Below are 16,254 nucleotides of genomic sequence, written 5' to 3'. Positions count from 1 at the left end.
ACTAATTAAGGAATTTTCTATTATGAGCTCATTGAATATATAATTATTGCTAAGCTTTTTATAACAAATGGACTAGCTAAAAATTATAATGGTCATTTGGATTTTAGTACTTGTCTGATATGAGATGGTACCAAAAAACTAATACTAAAAACCAAACCCAGCAATAGCCCGACCCTAAGAAGTTATGTTTCACTTGTGCCTCTTGTGCAAGCAGAGTATGTGTCCTTTATTGTGGTCTGGTGTGGAGACAGCCTCTCTGGGTGGGAGTCCTGAGGCATCAACACAAGCAGGTCAACTAGAGGTGGACTAGAGGTGTGACCTTGGGCAAGCTCCCAGGCAGAGGACAGTCTACTATTGGAGGCCAATCTTGGTTATATGAATGTCAAGCTCCCTCTACTGTTTCCTCCTGTTTAGAAAATAGTTTGCATTAGGGTTTAAGAAACCAAACATGCCTTTGTGAAGGGAGGACAGAAGCTCCAGCTCCCGTAGTGGGTGATGAGAGTTGGACCCCCACAGAATCACAGCTACAGAATTCACACAGACCCCTAGGGGCAGAGTGACATTATCAATGAATGTTGGCATCATTAAAGTGACTTTCATATCAAACAATAGCTTTTCAATTAGACTTTTTTTAAACTTTTAAAATTTTTAATAATTATAAACCAAGTGAAAAAATACACATCATTTAGTTATCTAAACTATTCTCTTTAGTTCACTGTTTGCTGGTGTGTAAATTTCTTTTGAATTTTATTTAATTTTATTTTTAATTTAAGTTTTTAGTTTGAATATTTTCCCATAGTTGCATGTTTCATGTTCTTTCCCTCCCCACCACCACCACATCCCCCATAGCTGATGCACAATTCCACTGGCTTTTACATGTATCATTGATCAAGACCTAATTCCATATTATTGATAGTTGGACTAAAGTTATTGTTTAGCATCTACATCCCCAATAATATCCCCATCAGCCCATGTGTTCAAGCAGTTGTTTTTCTTCTGTGTTTCTCCTCCCACAATTCTTCCTCCGAATGTAGTTAGTTTTTCTTCTCATAAGTCCCTCAGCCTTGGTCTAGATCCTTGCATTGCTGCTAGTAGAGAAGTGCATTATGTTTGATTGTGCCACAGTGTATCAGCCTCTGTGTACAATGTTCTTCTGGCTTTGCTCCTTTCACTCTGCATCAATCCTGGAGGTCTTTCCAGTTCACATGGAATTCCTCTAGTTTATTATTCCTTTGAGCACAATAGTATTCCATCATCAGCAGATACCACAATTTGTTCAGCCACTCCCCAAATGAAGGACACCCCCTCATTTTCCAAATTTTTGCCATCACAAAGAGCGTGGTTATAAATATTTTTGTGCAAGTCTTTTTCCTTCTTCACTCTTTGGGGTATAAACCCAGGAGTGCTATGGCTGGATCAAAAGGCAGATAGTCTTTTAAAGCCCTTTGGACATGGTTGGATCAATTCACAACTCCACCAGCAATACATTCATGTCCCAGTTTTGCCACATCCTCTCCAACATTCAACACTTTCCTTTGCTGTCATGTTAGCTAATCTGCTAGGTGTGAGATGGTACCTCAAAGTTGTTTTGTCAATTAGACTTTTTTTGATAAAATTTTAAAAATTGAGTTTATCTGGAGTAGCAGCTCAGATAGTATAAGATTTGTTTCAGGAGTCTTATAAGATAGAAACATTGTGATAGTGAGCTGCCAGGGACCACACAATCACTCCTTTAATGTCGGGCCCTGGGGGGCCCTTCTCTTGGTATTCATATTTAGTCCTTTGGAACTGAACTGCCCCTGGGTGCCTTTTCAATTCATATATGTAACAGGATCAGTTCACCAGTTAACTGAAGTGAGCCAGTAAACCATATCAAAAAACAAGGATCCCCATGACAGCATGTGAATCCATCCCACCAGGTCATTTTGCCTCTGCTAACATAGTCAAGGGTGTTTATCAGGGCAACATAAAGGACTAAGGCAGAGCTGCATGACCCATGTATTTGTCTCTCTACTAGAAGGTCACTGCAGGAGAATCTGTCCCAGGATGTATGCCCTGTGGCCCCTGTACAGCACTTCTGTCTTTCCTCTAGGTGAAGGTGGAGGCCCTCTGAGCACCGTCGGTCACTTAACTGCCCAGGAGGGGATGGCTACTATGCACAGTCCAAAGAGATCAGGGGAGATTCCCCCCAAACTCCACAGTCACATGGTCCACAGAGTCTGGAAGGAATGCGTCCTCAACCGAACACAGCCCAAGTAAGTTTTATGTAGATGCCAGGACCAAGGTCCAATAAGGAACATTCCCTTCTGTTAGCTCTGAATTTTCTGTGTTTTGACTTCAGGAGATATGCTATGCAAATATGTGATCAAATTTCATAGATTATCAGGTCATAGTTTATAACAAAGTTTAGGATAGGGACTGGTTGATCTCTTGAGAAAATGTTTTCTTATTTCTAGAGATAACTACTGAGGTGAAGAATTTACATTGGCAAGGCATCCACTTGGACCCTTTCCAAGATAGTGATGGGAAGTTTATCATTATGCATAAAGCACCAGGCCTGGAGTCAGGAAGACCTGAGTTTAGTATGGCTTTAGCCATACTTCACCTCTGTTAACCTTGGTTTCATCATCTGTAAAATGGGGCTAATAATAGTATTTCCCAGGGTTGTTGTGAGGATCAAATGAGATGACATTTATAAAGTGCTTAGCATAGTTCCTGGCACATAGCAGGTGGTATAGAAATGTTGTTATATTATGTTTAGTGCAAAATTCAGGTAGTTTGAGTCTCCCTTGTCAGATGAGGAATATATCTTCTATGGAAGCTCTGTAGAAACTTCTCTAGTGTTCTCTCCTTTCTGGTCCTTTTATGTTGCTGGCCACATGTCTTGATTGACAGAAAATTAGTAGTTCAAGCTGAAAACTTTTCTCCTGCCTTTACTAACTACAGAGCTTTTGAAATCTGCCCCAGCTTGTGGTAGGGGTTGCTTTGCTTCTGTTGACTCTGGGGCATAATTTATCTCTGTGGGGAGAAAGATAAATGCTCCTCCCTCTCTGCCCAGGAATGATTTACTTCTGTGGTTTAGCAAGTTGGACTTTTATCCAGTGCAGAATGATGCAGTCTACCAATGCACTGTAGTAATAAGCATTACCCAATTTCATTTCTGATTGAGTGGCAGGCATCTACTCTCTAAAGCAACACTCCTCAATAAGTCTTAACTTCAGGGATGGAACGTTAAGTGGTTTTTGTCAAAACTAAGTATTCATTTTATAATTAGCAAAATGTGCTTTAGATAAGATAAAATCATAATTTTGGTCTACATGCAATACTAGTCTTTTGGACGAAGCATTGAGCTGATCTTGTATTGGACTCTTGTTGTCTCTTGGGTTTTGATTGGAGGAGGGTGTAGGAGAGTGATAGTAGATGAAATCTTCTCTACTAGACACCCTTTTTGACAAGACATTAATAAGTCATTTCCAACCAAAGACAATCTGGAACTTCATATCAAAATAACTGTCCTAAAGGTATTTTTTACAAATCTAAGCTGATTCTTTTCTGTCTTATAAAATTATATTTTTCCAAATAATATTTCTTTCTAATATTGCTGTGTTTGATTTCCTTTGTCTAGGTGAACCTTACTTTTTTCTTTTCAAAGTTTTATTAGGTACCTTTTCTTTTTAACCTTTACCTTCTGTCTTAGAATCTATACTAAATATTGGTTCCAAGGTGGAAAAGTGGTAAGGGCTAGGCCTTCTGAGCTCGGTGTGTTAAAATTCTCCAAAAAACTGAGCATAACTTGGGTGGCATGTCACTTTGAGGAAAAAAACCAACATAATTTTGCCATATTTATAGTTTAAATAACAAAAATATATAATTGTAATATATAACTATTTAATAAACCAAAATAAGTAAAGTAATATAGGTAGAATTGTCATCTATAGCGCACAGAGTGTCTACACTACACTACAGCAAATGTCTCATCCTCGGCATGTGGCCCCAGACTTCTCTGTTTGCAGCTGCGTGTCATCGAAAATGTGACATGCGTGTCATAGGTTTGCCATCACTGGGCTAGGCAGTGAGGGTAATGTGACTTACCCAGGCGCTCACAGCTAGAAAGTGTCTGAGGCCAAATTTGAAGCCAGGATCTCTTATCACTAGACCTGGTTCTTTATTCACCAAACCACCTACCTACCTCTTATGTACTTTTATTTTTCCAAGTTAATATTTTTATCTGTAATTCTCATTTACGTACAGATGTAAATGATGTAAGCCAGATATGGTCTTTCATATTTCATTTACATGTATGAAATAGTTGGAATGCCAATTGATACGTTCACTTATAGCTAACTTATGGGCCATTTTCCAATCAATATTTTGTTCTTTACTTTTCTTGCATTTGTACAACTCTTCTTCATTTTTACTTTTACTTTTCCTTCTCACCCACAGACCATACATTTGAGTGAATTCCCTTGTATAAAAAATATAGAATAGAGAACTGAGATACTCAAGGAGGCAGGGAAAAGGAAAAGACAATCTTAAATCATTACTAGGGACATTTTGAAACACCTTAAAGTGTAAGCATTAGCTTAAAAAAGTAACAATGTATCTGTGAAATGCTATATTAATGTCAAAATATCATATCATTTACAGAAAATCAGTCCATAGAATGATAGGACTTGCACCCCCTTGTCTCATCACTGAGGAAGTGGAGGTTTTGAGAGTTTTGTCTTGGCAGTATTGGTTTTGAACCCAGGTCTAAGTCCTGTGCTTTGGAGTAATAGCTCTACCACAGCCTTCCCTATCACCTTCCTTTTGTTGCTCCCTGCAATGATCAGATATTAGAAAACATTTTTGTTTCATATTTTTTCATACTAAAAGAATCCCTGAAAATGGAAAAGTGCATTCCATAAATTATTTTGAAACCAAAATGATACTTTTTATGCTGCCCTTTGATGCCGGGTAATATTAGAGCTGTACTGGGAATGGTATACACAATGTTACATGCATAGACACTGGGAAAGAGCTTGATTTTTATATGGCAGGAAGAGTAGAAAGCTAGCCTCAAAGCCAGGAGAATATAACACACTTGGGCAATTCACTGAATGCCTCAGGGCTTTAGGCAGATCAGAGACTTAGGTAGTAGACTAATTTAGTTAGTCTAAACTAATTAGTTAACTAGTTTAGGTCCTAACTTGAGCCTGTAGATGGATCTATTTTCTCACCAAAAGCACTGAATCACAAAGCCAGGCACTGGCTCTCTGACATACAGGCTTGGTTTTTTTTTGTTTTGTTTTGTTTGTTTTTGCTTTTTTTTAAACCTTTACCTTCCTTCTTAGAATTAATACAGTGTATCAATTTCAAGGCAGAATAGTAAAGTAAAGGCAATTAGGGTTAAGTAACTTGCCCAGGATCACACAGCTAGAAAGTGTCTGAGGCCAAATTTGAATCCAAGACCTTCTGTCTTTTAAGGTCTGGCTCTCAATCCACTGAGCCATCTAGCTCTCTCCAGGTATGCTGTCTTTAAAGGATTTTTCGAAAAGCAGCACAAGTAATTGGAGACAGTCTTGCATGCTGCCTCTCTTTCCTACCTCTTGAGCTCCAGCACCATTTACATTCTGGGTGTCTTGCTTCTTCTGTTGTGTTTGTCAAGTATAGCTTTGGCTGTGATGATCACACTATTGAACCTTTTTATTAAACCCTTTTGTGTCTCCAAGATGGTCTCAGAGGGACAAAGGGGTAGGTTTTCTCATCTGTGGAAGGTTGTCTATTGGTGTAGTGAAGATGGTTGCTAATGGATTTATCTTTGGTGGTTTTCACTGCAGGAGGAGTCAGGTATCTGCTCCACACCTGGAGGAAGAAGCCTCTAATGAGCCTCCTCCTCCTCCTTCTTGGGGTTTCGTGGATCCTGCCCAAAGAGCCAGCTGTTCCTGTTCCAGGTGGGTGTTAGAAAGGCTGGGGGGTGCCCCCAAGAATGGCTGTTTGTTATAGCTGTTCATGAACTTGCCTTTACACTCACATTTGTGATGTCAACGTCCAGATCTGCATATGTCAGAAATGGCAACTCCAGGATGTCATCTGATCACTTCAATCAAAATGGCTAAAATCAAATTCATGATATTTTCCCCCCAGCCACCTCTCTTTCTCAAGTGTGCCATTTCTATAACTGAATGCTGGGATTAGTACTTTATTTCCCCAAGTTAGAAGAATCACCATTATCTTTAACTTTCCTTATTTTACTTGCTAACACATCCCATCAACCCTTCCTCTGATTAATCTCTCCATTCCATTTTCACAGCTACAACTTTAATAGATAGATTCTTTCCCTGAGTGTCTGCTCATGCCCTTTTGCTGTTGTCTTTGTTTCTGACATGAAACAAATCTTTACATGGCACTTGGAGATGATGAAGTAATTTCCTTACAATGGCTTTGTGAAGATACATTATCTGCCCCATTTTACAGATAAGAGACTGGGGCTCAGAGTGATGGTATTAATCAATGAAGGCCATGTAGCTCATGAATATCCAAACTGTCTCTCTGGGATCTATGTCCTGTTGCCTCTTATTATTAGACAAGACTTCTAAAAATACTTATCATCATGACTCCCCTCCTCAAAAACTTAGAAAAATAACCCACCAGCACTCCAGAATGTGACCACTGTCAAGTTATCCAATTGTATTTCCCATTTTCAGGCTAAAATGGGATTATATGCTTCAGGGTGAGGGCGAAGGAATGAGGTGTGTCTTCAACTATTATAAATACCTTGGAATTCATCTAGTCTGACTCCTTCATTTTACAGAGGAAGAAACTGAGGCTTAGAATTAGAAAATAACTTATTCAAGGTCACATAATTTCTGAGTAAATCTGAACAAAATCCCAACTTTCTTGATTTCCAGTCTTGTGACCTTCCACACTGCCTTTGAGGAAACTGGTACAAAGAGGTGTAGTCAAATTCTTTTCTCTCATTTATTTCTCTCAGTAAATATTTATTAAATGCCTACTATGTTCCAGACCCTGGGCTAAGTGTTGGGGACATGAAAAGAGGCAAATGATAATCTCTGCCTTCACGGACAACAAGTATATATGAGAAAAAAAGAGAGAAAGTATTGGAATTAAGAGGGATTGGGACAGGATTCTTATAGAAGATGGAATTTTATCTGGGATTACATGGAAGCCAGCAGAGCCAGGAGACAGAGGGAGGAGGAAGTGCCTTCCAGACATGGGAGACAGAGAAAATTTCCAAAGCCAAGAAATGGAATGTCTTGTTTGTAGAATAGCCAGGAGGCCATTGTCACTGAGTTTAGTTGAAGAGTACATGGTGGGGAAGTGAGGTGTAAGAAGACTGGAAAGCAGGAGGAGGGATAGGTTACAAAGGGCTTTAAATACCAAACAACATTTTGTATTAGTTCCTGGAGGAAATAAGGCTTCCTAAGTGGTGAACCTGAGGAACTGGGAGGGGACCATTGCTCTCTACAGTAATAATGAACATGAAGAGGGGGGAGGTTTTAGGAGGAATCATAATGAGTTTTGGTTTGGATGTGTTGAGGAAGGCTGAAGAGATGGGAATAGGAAGTAGGAATAGGGAATAGGAAAGGGAGAATCATCAGCATACAGGTGGCAATTAAATCCATGGAAGCAGATAATATCACCTAGTCAAATAGTATAGAGCAAAGGTCAGCAACCTTTTTGGCCATGAGAGCCATAAATGCCTGGGGAAGGAGGAGGATGGAGGCGGAAGGCTCTGGAATATAGGAGGGGGGGCTGAAGGGCCCCCTGGAGCACATCCTGGGGCTCTGCCTCTCCCCCCCCCAGCTGCTCCCCCCCATAGAGGGAGAGAAGAAGAGGAAGGACAGAACCCTGGTGGGACTCCATAATTCAAGAAGTCAAGAGCAGATTTCTTTACTGTTATCTATTCACTTAGATAGTGTTGTCATTCCTGTTGATAATTTCTTTTTCAACTCTTTCTTCATTGGCTTAGTAGATTTATTCCATATGTATCTAATCAGATAAGAATTCTTTAGGAGTAGGTTTGTATTAAAATAATCCTCAGTCACATCCTTTTGCCAAGGACTTGGTGAGCTCCTAATTGATGTGTATCTAGTTATGATTTTCATATATTAATTCTGTGTAAAGCCTAATGGAGGGAGCTCACATTTAGATGCATTCCCAAGGAGTGGAAACAGAGAGGGCCTCTCTTGGGCACAGGAGACATGGCTTTAAGCCCCAGCTCTGGTAAGTCAGTCACTCTTTTGGGCACTTTTCTGGACAAAGAATAATAACACTGACCCCATCTATATCTCCTGCCTGTGGTGTGAGCCTTTTATAAGTGACCATCACATGTTTTTCTTTAGTGTTGAAACCTACTTGTGAAAGAGAGGCTGTGTCTTTAGACACTTTACTGTTTTCCTTCTAATTTTGGCTGCATTGGTTTTGTTTTTGCAAAACCTTTTAAATTTTATATGATTAAAATTATTGATTTTATCTCCCATGTCTCCATCTCTTGTTTATTCATGAAATATCCTTATCCAAAGATCTGACAGGTATTTTCCATGCTCCCCAAATTTGCAAAATCTTACTTTAAAAAACTTTATTATGTGTCCAGTAGGTTTCTCAGTGAATTGAGAGCCAGGCCTGGAGATGGGAGGGCCTGGTTTCAAATCTGGCATCAGATACTTCCTACCTGGGCAAGTCACTTAAGCCCAATTTCCCAGCCCTTATTCCTCTTCTGCCTTGTAACCAATACATAATATTGATTCTAAGATGTATGGTAAGAACTTAAAAACAAAACAAAATAGAAAATCCTTCTGTTGGAGCAGATCAGACTGGAAAGAGGCTGGTGACCAAGAGAAAAGCCTGAGGTAAAGTTGTGCCTCAGAAAGGTAGCATTTTCTACCCCCAGATTCATCTGCCTGTGGGGAAAACTGTCTCAGATGTTGACATGGTGACAGGACCCTGCTGGTAGGTCAAGCTACTAGGAATGTGGAGGAGCTTGATGGGTGGAAAAAGAGTCTTTCTGCCCAACCCAGAATGTCTGAGAACTCTCCTCACCTCTCATTAAGCCTATGACACTAGCTGTCTGGTTGGCCTTCTGCCTTTGCCCTCTCTAATCTAGTCACTGCTATCCATGCAGGTTACCCAAAGTGCTGTAAGATTTAGTCATGCCCTCTCCAAAAGCTCCAGTGTATCCCTGTTGCCCCCGGACAACAGAAAAGAATCTCTTTTTGAAATCACTGTCAGATGATTCAGAGGGCACCACAGAGATCTTCATAACCACATTATTCCCTCTGGTTCCTTTCCACTAAACTGACCTGTGGCCTAGTTTCCATCAGTCTCCCATCTCTATACCTCTATACCAGTTCTCGAAATCCCTGTCTTCTCACTACTTGCTACTTAAAATGCCTTCCTTCCTTCCTCAGTGGTCAGTCAGGGAGGCCGTTCTTCTCCTCTCTTAGGTTTTAGAATCCCAGCAAACCCATTTTCACCCTTCCTCCCCTCTAATTACTTTTATGTTTGCTTATTTGGGAGCAGGTTGTTTTCCCCAGTTGGATTTAAGTTCCTTGAGGGCCAAGATGTTTCCTTTTCTTCTCTTTGTCTCTTTGTCTTTTTCTCTTGCCTTTTCTCTCCATATATGCCTCTATAGATTATAGAAACATTTCTCCTAGAAAATTTTGCCACTCCTCAGTGTCAAGCAGCCTCTTGCTTCTCTCAGCTTTAGATAGGCCTTTTATACCTTGTCAACTTCAAGGCAGCCAACCAAGTTATGAAACAGCCCTTGGAGTCCATGTTTAACATCTTTATAGGTTGAGATGACCAGTCTGCTCTTTTGCTAAACCATCCCATTATGACCCTAGAATCAGTTTTATTAGCCACTGGAGTGTTGTTTCATGCAGCACTGTGTAATTTAATGCTACCCTGGTGGCCTTCAATGGTTACTTTGATGCCAGTCCAAGGGCCCGGCTTTCTTTGCAGGAGTGATTTATCCCTGGGCAGAATCTGACTGATGTCCTCCACAACTGTGTGTACAGTAGAGCCATCTATGGGACCCCACTGAGCAGATTCTTAACCACAAACCTACCCGCTTGCCTTAGTGTGTTTGTGGGAGGACATTTCTACACTATACATACAGTATTTTTTATTTTTTTTTAAACCCTTAACTTCTGTGTATTGGCTCCTAGGTGGAAGAGTGGTAAGGGTGGGCAATGGGGGTCAAGTGACTTGCCCAGGGTCACACAGCTGGGAAGTGTCTGAGGCTGGATTTGAACCCAGGACCTCTTGTCTCTAGGCCTGATTCTCAATCCACTGAGCTACCCAGCTGCCCCTATACATATAGTATTAATGGAAATAACTCACATTTATGTTGCTCTGAAAGTCTAGTAAAGAATCTTCCACATAGTGGCTTTCATGTAGATGATACAGGTACTTTTAGTCCCATTTTACACATGAGAAAACTGAGGCTCTATGTGGCCAAATGACTTTCTCAGTCACACTGCTGTAAATTGTCCAAGGCAAGATTCCAGCTTCATTGCCTCACATCCAGTTCTCTCCTCCCCAAGTAACCTTGATTCTCATAGTTAGCTGTCACCCTTATTCTCTTTGCTTTTATTCTTTTTTTTCTTGGACACTATTACTATCTCACACTTTTATTTTATTACTATGTTCAGTTTATATTATCTCCTCATTAGGAGGCCATGGAATTTCACAGACAGTGTCTTGTCCATCTGAGATTTTTGTAGGTTTAGTGAGGAACTTTTCAAGTCTCAACTTTATCTGAAAGAGACAAGAAAATAGGTCATGGGATGGGGGAAGAGGTTGTGTTTTGGGGTCGCTGCTATTGTTTTTTTACTAAGTATTTCTTAGTACTTAAAGTTCTGCTCCTTTTTGTTTCATCCTTTGTGATATAAATAGATTTTTTTTTCAGACATCATGAGGTCATTCACGGTATGGAAATACTCAAACCTTCTGAATATAATGAGTACAATTTTTGTATTTCTGCACAAGTGTGTGTTCTCCCAAGTGTGACTGCTACTAAAGACTTATTCCTCTTACTCTCCAGTGTTATGCTGAATCTCTTTCTTTATGGGTAGTTAATAGGTAAAAGCTTCTAATGCCATAGCATACTTGGTGGGAGTTAAAAAAAAATAGATGGCTATTTCATGAAAGCAACTCTTTTGGATTCCTTGGAAAGGGTATCCTTTAGAGTAGTAAATTGGTGATTATGGTGACTTCATTTCTTTTCTCATTCCAGGCATAAGCTTTTCAAACAGCGCTGTGCAGTTGGGCCCAGCCGGCCTCCTTCAATATCACAGCCTGGGTTTACTATCGGCCCATCATCTTCTTCATCTTTGCCACCTCCAGCCTCTTCTAAGCACAAAACAACAGAAAGACCAGAAAAAGGAGACAAACTCCAAAAGAGGCCTGTGATGCCATTCCACCATAGGCCCTCTGTGGGTGAAGAATTATGCATGGAGCAGGACACACCAGGACAGAAGCTGGGCTTGGCCGGGGTTGACTCCTCCTTAGAAGTCCCAAGTAGTAGGAAGTATGATAAGCAGATGGCTGTGCCTTCCAGAAACACAAACAAACAAATGCATCTGAATCCCATGGATTCACCCCATTCCCCCATTTCCCCTCTGCCTCCAACACTCAGCCCACAGCCAAGAGGTCAGGAAGCAGAGAGTTTGGACCCACCATCCATTCCTGTGAATCCAGCACTCTATAGTAATGGACTAGAGCTCCAGCCATTATCAAATTTGGATGACAGGACTGTTCTTGTGGGCCAGAGACTGCCTCTCATGGCAGAGGTCAGTGAGACAGCCTTGTACTGTGGGATAGTGCCCCCAAATTATGAATCATCTGATAAATGGCACAGTTACCGTCTACCACCAAGTGATGATCCAGAGTTCAGGCCTCCAGAGCTCCAGAGTGAGCAATATGATGTCAAGATAGAGATAAATACAGACAGCTCTGCACTGAAAAGGTAAAGAAATTGACCCAACTTTCATGGTTTGTTCTCATTTGACAAGAAGGTTATCTTTATAAAAATACAAGTCTTACTTCCCTTCTGCCCATTCACCAATTCTTTTATTAAGGTTTATCTCAAAGTGTAAGATAAAAATATTAATGAAAAAAAAGAAAAGTCAAAGAAGAATTAAGGAAATTTCATTATTTTAGCACAAAAAGTTTCAAAAGTCGGGCTTAGAAAAAGCCATTCATGTTATTAATTTCCCCCAAACACTGTTTAACACATAAACAAAATAGTCACATCCCTGCATTTCTCCCTATTCTGCTCATAGTTGATTATTTGTTTACAAAGCTAAAGTACTATGGGCAACCAGCTCTATTGCATGAATTCTTGTGTTGATCTCTGAATGACTGCACACGCATTAAGGTGGGGGCATTTGTCCATAACTCTCACACTAAAAAAATTATTTTTAGGGAAATAAATCAGCAGTCCCACAAATGTGCTGGAATTTTTTGAAAGCACATAATCAAGATTTATGAGATTGTTTGATTTATGCTCAAACAATTTCTGGGATTGTTCAATTGGTCCTAATGAAGGGGTGTTTTCTAGGTTTCACCTGTCTGTTGTCCCATGTTGATTTGTTGGCATCCTTGTTACACATGTACTTCTTTGATTTACCTAGTAAAAAGTGGAGATCTCAGCTTTCCACTTAGGGAAGTAGTAATCAGATATATTTTACTTCCTTAGACTCTTAGCACAACCTAACAAACGGTTTAAAATCTGGGAAGATAAGCAGCCCCAGGGGCAGGCAGGTTACCTAGACCGGTCACCTCGAATGCAGCAGCCTTCAGAGAGCCTGGGCGATGCCAGTGACCCCTATACCTTTGAGGATGGCGACATCAAGTACAGTTTCACTGTCAACAAGAAATGCAAACTTGGAACTGATAAAGACCTGCTCAAAAAGAATAAGGTATTGTACGTCACCCAAGGAAATTCGATAGACTTTGTGATCCAGCTCTAGCTATAGAAGCTGAAAGAGGTTTAAAAGCACAATCTGAGTTTTTCTCTCAAATTATTTCACTGTTGGTGTAAAGTGTAAAGAAATGCCTCAAGCATGTGACTTATTGCTGGTCTTTGCATCCCACTTCTCCCTGTTTTAAATGTTGACCCAAATACTGAGACCAAATACACCATCTATCGCCTCTCATTTATAAATTCCTGCACATTTATTTTTAGGAATTCTTCCAAAATATTTGAAATATGAAATATGTTTCCCACAGCTAATTATATATTACTATTAGTGATGATGATCACCAGCATTTATATGATGCTTTAAAGTTTGCAAAGTACTTTACAAATATTATCTCATTTGATTCTCCCAACAGCCATGGGGAATAGGGCCTATTACTATCCTTGTTTACTATGAAGAAACTGAGGCAGATGGGTTAAGTGACTGGCCCAAGGTCATATAGCTTGTGTCTTTGGCTGCATTCAAATCAGGTCTTCCGAACTATACCATCATCACACTTATGAGAGTACTTTATATAAAAATCTCTGCTTCAATAAGAATTACTCAGAGAGTTGATGAGAAAGTGGGAGTATTTTTAGATTCACATTATAAAAGGCAGCTCCTTTGTCCTTTGACTGCCTATATCTTATTGGGAGCATTTTTACCTGAAGTTTTGCACCTTTAACCTCTAATCTTAGTGCTCCCCCTTCTAATTCATATTCTTGGTTTGCTGTGTGTATGTTTATGATGGCTGATTTTCTTACACAGTCTGAAGATGGATTTGGTACAAAAGAAATCCCTCCACCAGGTCATTCCACACCAGTTCCTGATGGGAAAGATGCCATGTCTATTTTCAGTTCTGCTCCAAAAACAGGTATGTAAAATATTATTTATCCTTTTTTAGGTAGTTGGTAAAATATAGTAGTTTCTTTTCCATTAATGCAAACAAAATTTTATCATAAATTTAGGTCCAGCTTTCTCATATTTTTTTCCTTTCCTAATTGTTGATCAATTGCAAACCTTGTTTTAAATGTAAGAAAAACCATAGGAAAAAACTTGCTTGAGAACCATGTTCATTTCTCACTCCTCTGACTGAAAAAAACCATTTATGTTCCTCATCTTGCTAGCACTGTTTTTCTCTTCTTTCTCATAGATGTCCGTCAGGAAAGTGCTGCCAGCAGAGCTGGCCCCAGCAGCCTTACGCAGGTGACTGATCTGGCCCCTTCCCTCCATGATTTGGATAACATCTTTGATAATTCTGATGACGATGAACTTGGGGTGAGTCTGTTCTTAGAGGCTAAGTCAAATACACAGTCACAAAACAGATTGTCCATAGACTGTTCCTATCATCAGTAAAGTTAGGTTTTTGGATAATAACATTTGCATTCTTTTCTAATAAATGCACAAAGCGATCTCCTTGTTAATTTGAATGATTTACATAATTCTTTGTGCATTTAAGAAAAAAATCTAATGTTAATAGTACATTGTATCTTTTATCTTTGATCCTGATGCAAGGCTTTTCCTTGTTTTTAAATGTGGAGCTTTTAAAACGTTTACTTTGTGAAATCTTCCTAAATATTAGGAGATTTCAGAGTTTCAGAGATCACCTGGATCTGCTACAGGATCTCTGAAATAATCTTTATGTTTAAATTTTAATTTAGAAATACTGATGTTTCTATTATTTTCATTCATCCAATGTTTAGTCAGTCAATAAACGCTTTCTTAGTTCACTGTGTTAAGTGTTGGGAATACAAAAAGGCCTGAGACATCTCCTGCTCTCAAGGAGCTTACACTCTAATGGAAGAGACCACATGCAAACAGATATAAAGCCAGCTCTGTGCAGGGTGAATAGGAAATGATAAAATGATTAAAGAGGGAAAGTCCTGGAATGAAGAGAACTTGGGAAGGACTTCTTTTAGAAGGTAGCAGGATCTAGAGATCAAGTAGTCAGTGTGGAGAGGAAAAGCATTCCTGGCATGGGGGGCAGGCATAGAAAATTGTCAGAGCCAAAAGATGGATGTTCTAGTTTGTGCAGCAACCAGGAGGCCAGTGTCACTGGAGCGAAGAGTGTGTGCTATAGAGCAAGTTCTGAGAAGACTGGAAAGATGGGAAGAGGGCTGGGTTAGGAAGGGCCTTCGAATGGCAAACAGAACTCTTCATATTTGATCCTGTTGGTGTGAAGGAGCCACTATAGCTTATTGATTTGGGGTGGGGGTTGGGGTGGGGGCATGATTGGACTTTTCACTTTAGAAAAATCACTTTAGTTGCCAAATGGAAAATGGACTGGACTGGAGAGAGACTGGAGCCAGGCAGACCCCCTAATAGTTATTCCCATAGTCCAAATGTGAAGTGATGAGAGACCTAGACCATGGTGCAGGCAGTGTCAGAGGAGAGAAGGGAGTGTTTCTGAGAGATTTTGCAAAATTGAAACTGACAGATCTTGATAAGAGCTTAGATATGGAGGAGTGAAAGCCAGGGAAGAATCTTTAGATTAGCCTTAAAACAATTGCATAGGATATCAAGAGTTTCAGTGTTTTATCTAGGATTGCACTAACAATATGTGTCCAAGGCATGTTCTGACCTCAAGTGCTTCTGACTCCAAAACTAACTCTTCCCCCACTCTGCCTTGCCACATCTTTGCAAATTAAATATTCCCAGTAAATCTCTTTCCAGGCTGCATCACCAGCACTTCGGTCATCAAAAATCCCGACAGTAGGAACTGAAGATCGACCTCTGGGGAAAGATGGGAGAATGGCAGTTCCTTATCCTCCAAGTGAGTAGTAGAGCAGCTTCATTTTTGGCTTCATTTATTTCCTGTACTAGAGGCATATGCACCTCTTTTTTTCCCTTTCATGCCAAATATTTAAAGTCATGGTTTTGATTGGCCTTTCCAAAAATGGTAGGACTGAATCATAAGCAAGGACCAGCACAATTTTAACTTTTTTCACCATATCTGCAGGGCAAGAATTTTATCATTTTATGACGCTACAAATATTTGTCCTGCATATCTTTGTTTAACGATGCTTTTCTAAAAAGATCGTGCTTTAGATTCAAGTGACACTTCATTGAGAAAGGTGTTTTTCATGTATTTTTAGATAGGGGCATCAGTTTTTATAAGCTTTATCCCAGAAATATCCTAGATAGTAGTTTCTACAGATCAACTTTGAGATCTAGGACCCAATTTTGATAATTTCTTATGGGTTAGATTAGTTGGATATGCATACTCACAACAGGAGGAATTCCCTTCTAGTATATTCATGAGAAATCGAACTATTAAATGAGAGCAAAG

At 39.8% G+C, this 16,254-nt stretch overlaps 1 protein-coding gene across 1 annotated transcript in view; it reads left to right on the top strand.

The window, feature by feature from the left end:
* The window catches only part of MED13L (mediator complex subunit 13L), a 425,714-nt gene that overhangs the window by 353,551 nt on the left and 55,909 nt on the right, over window positions 1-16,254 (top strand). Inside the window, exons 8-14 of the mRNA XM_044673746.1 lie at window positions 2,093-2,255; window positions 5,820-5,933; window positions 11,240-11,971; window positions 12,704-12,926; window positions 13,734-13,839; window positions 14,119-14,243; window positions 15,639-15,738. Coding sequence (XP_044529681.1) covers window positions 2,093-2,255; window positions 5,820-5,933; window positions 11,240-11,971; window positions 12,704-12,926; window positions 13,734-13,839; window positions 14,119-14,243; window positions 15,639-15,738 — 1,563 coding nt within the window. The remainder of the gene's footprint in view (window positions 1-2,092; window positions 2,256-5,819; window positions 5,934-11,239; window positions 11,972-12,703; window positions 12,927-13,733; window positions 13,840-14,118; window positions 14,244-15,638; window positions 15,739-16,254) is intronic.

The sequence above is a fragment of the Gracilinanus agilis genome, chromosome 1 (assembly GCF_016433145.1).
Source record: "Gracilinanus agilis isolate LMUSP501 chromosome 1, AgileGrace, whole genome shotgun sequence".
In the NCBI taxonomy this organism is placed as follows: Eukaryota; Metazoa; Chordata; class Mammalia; order Didelphimorphia; family Didelphidae; genus Gracilinanus; species Gracilinanus agilis.
This window is presented reverse-complemented; position numbering and strand designations above follow the sequence as displayed.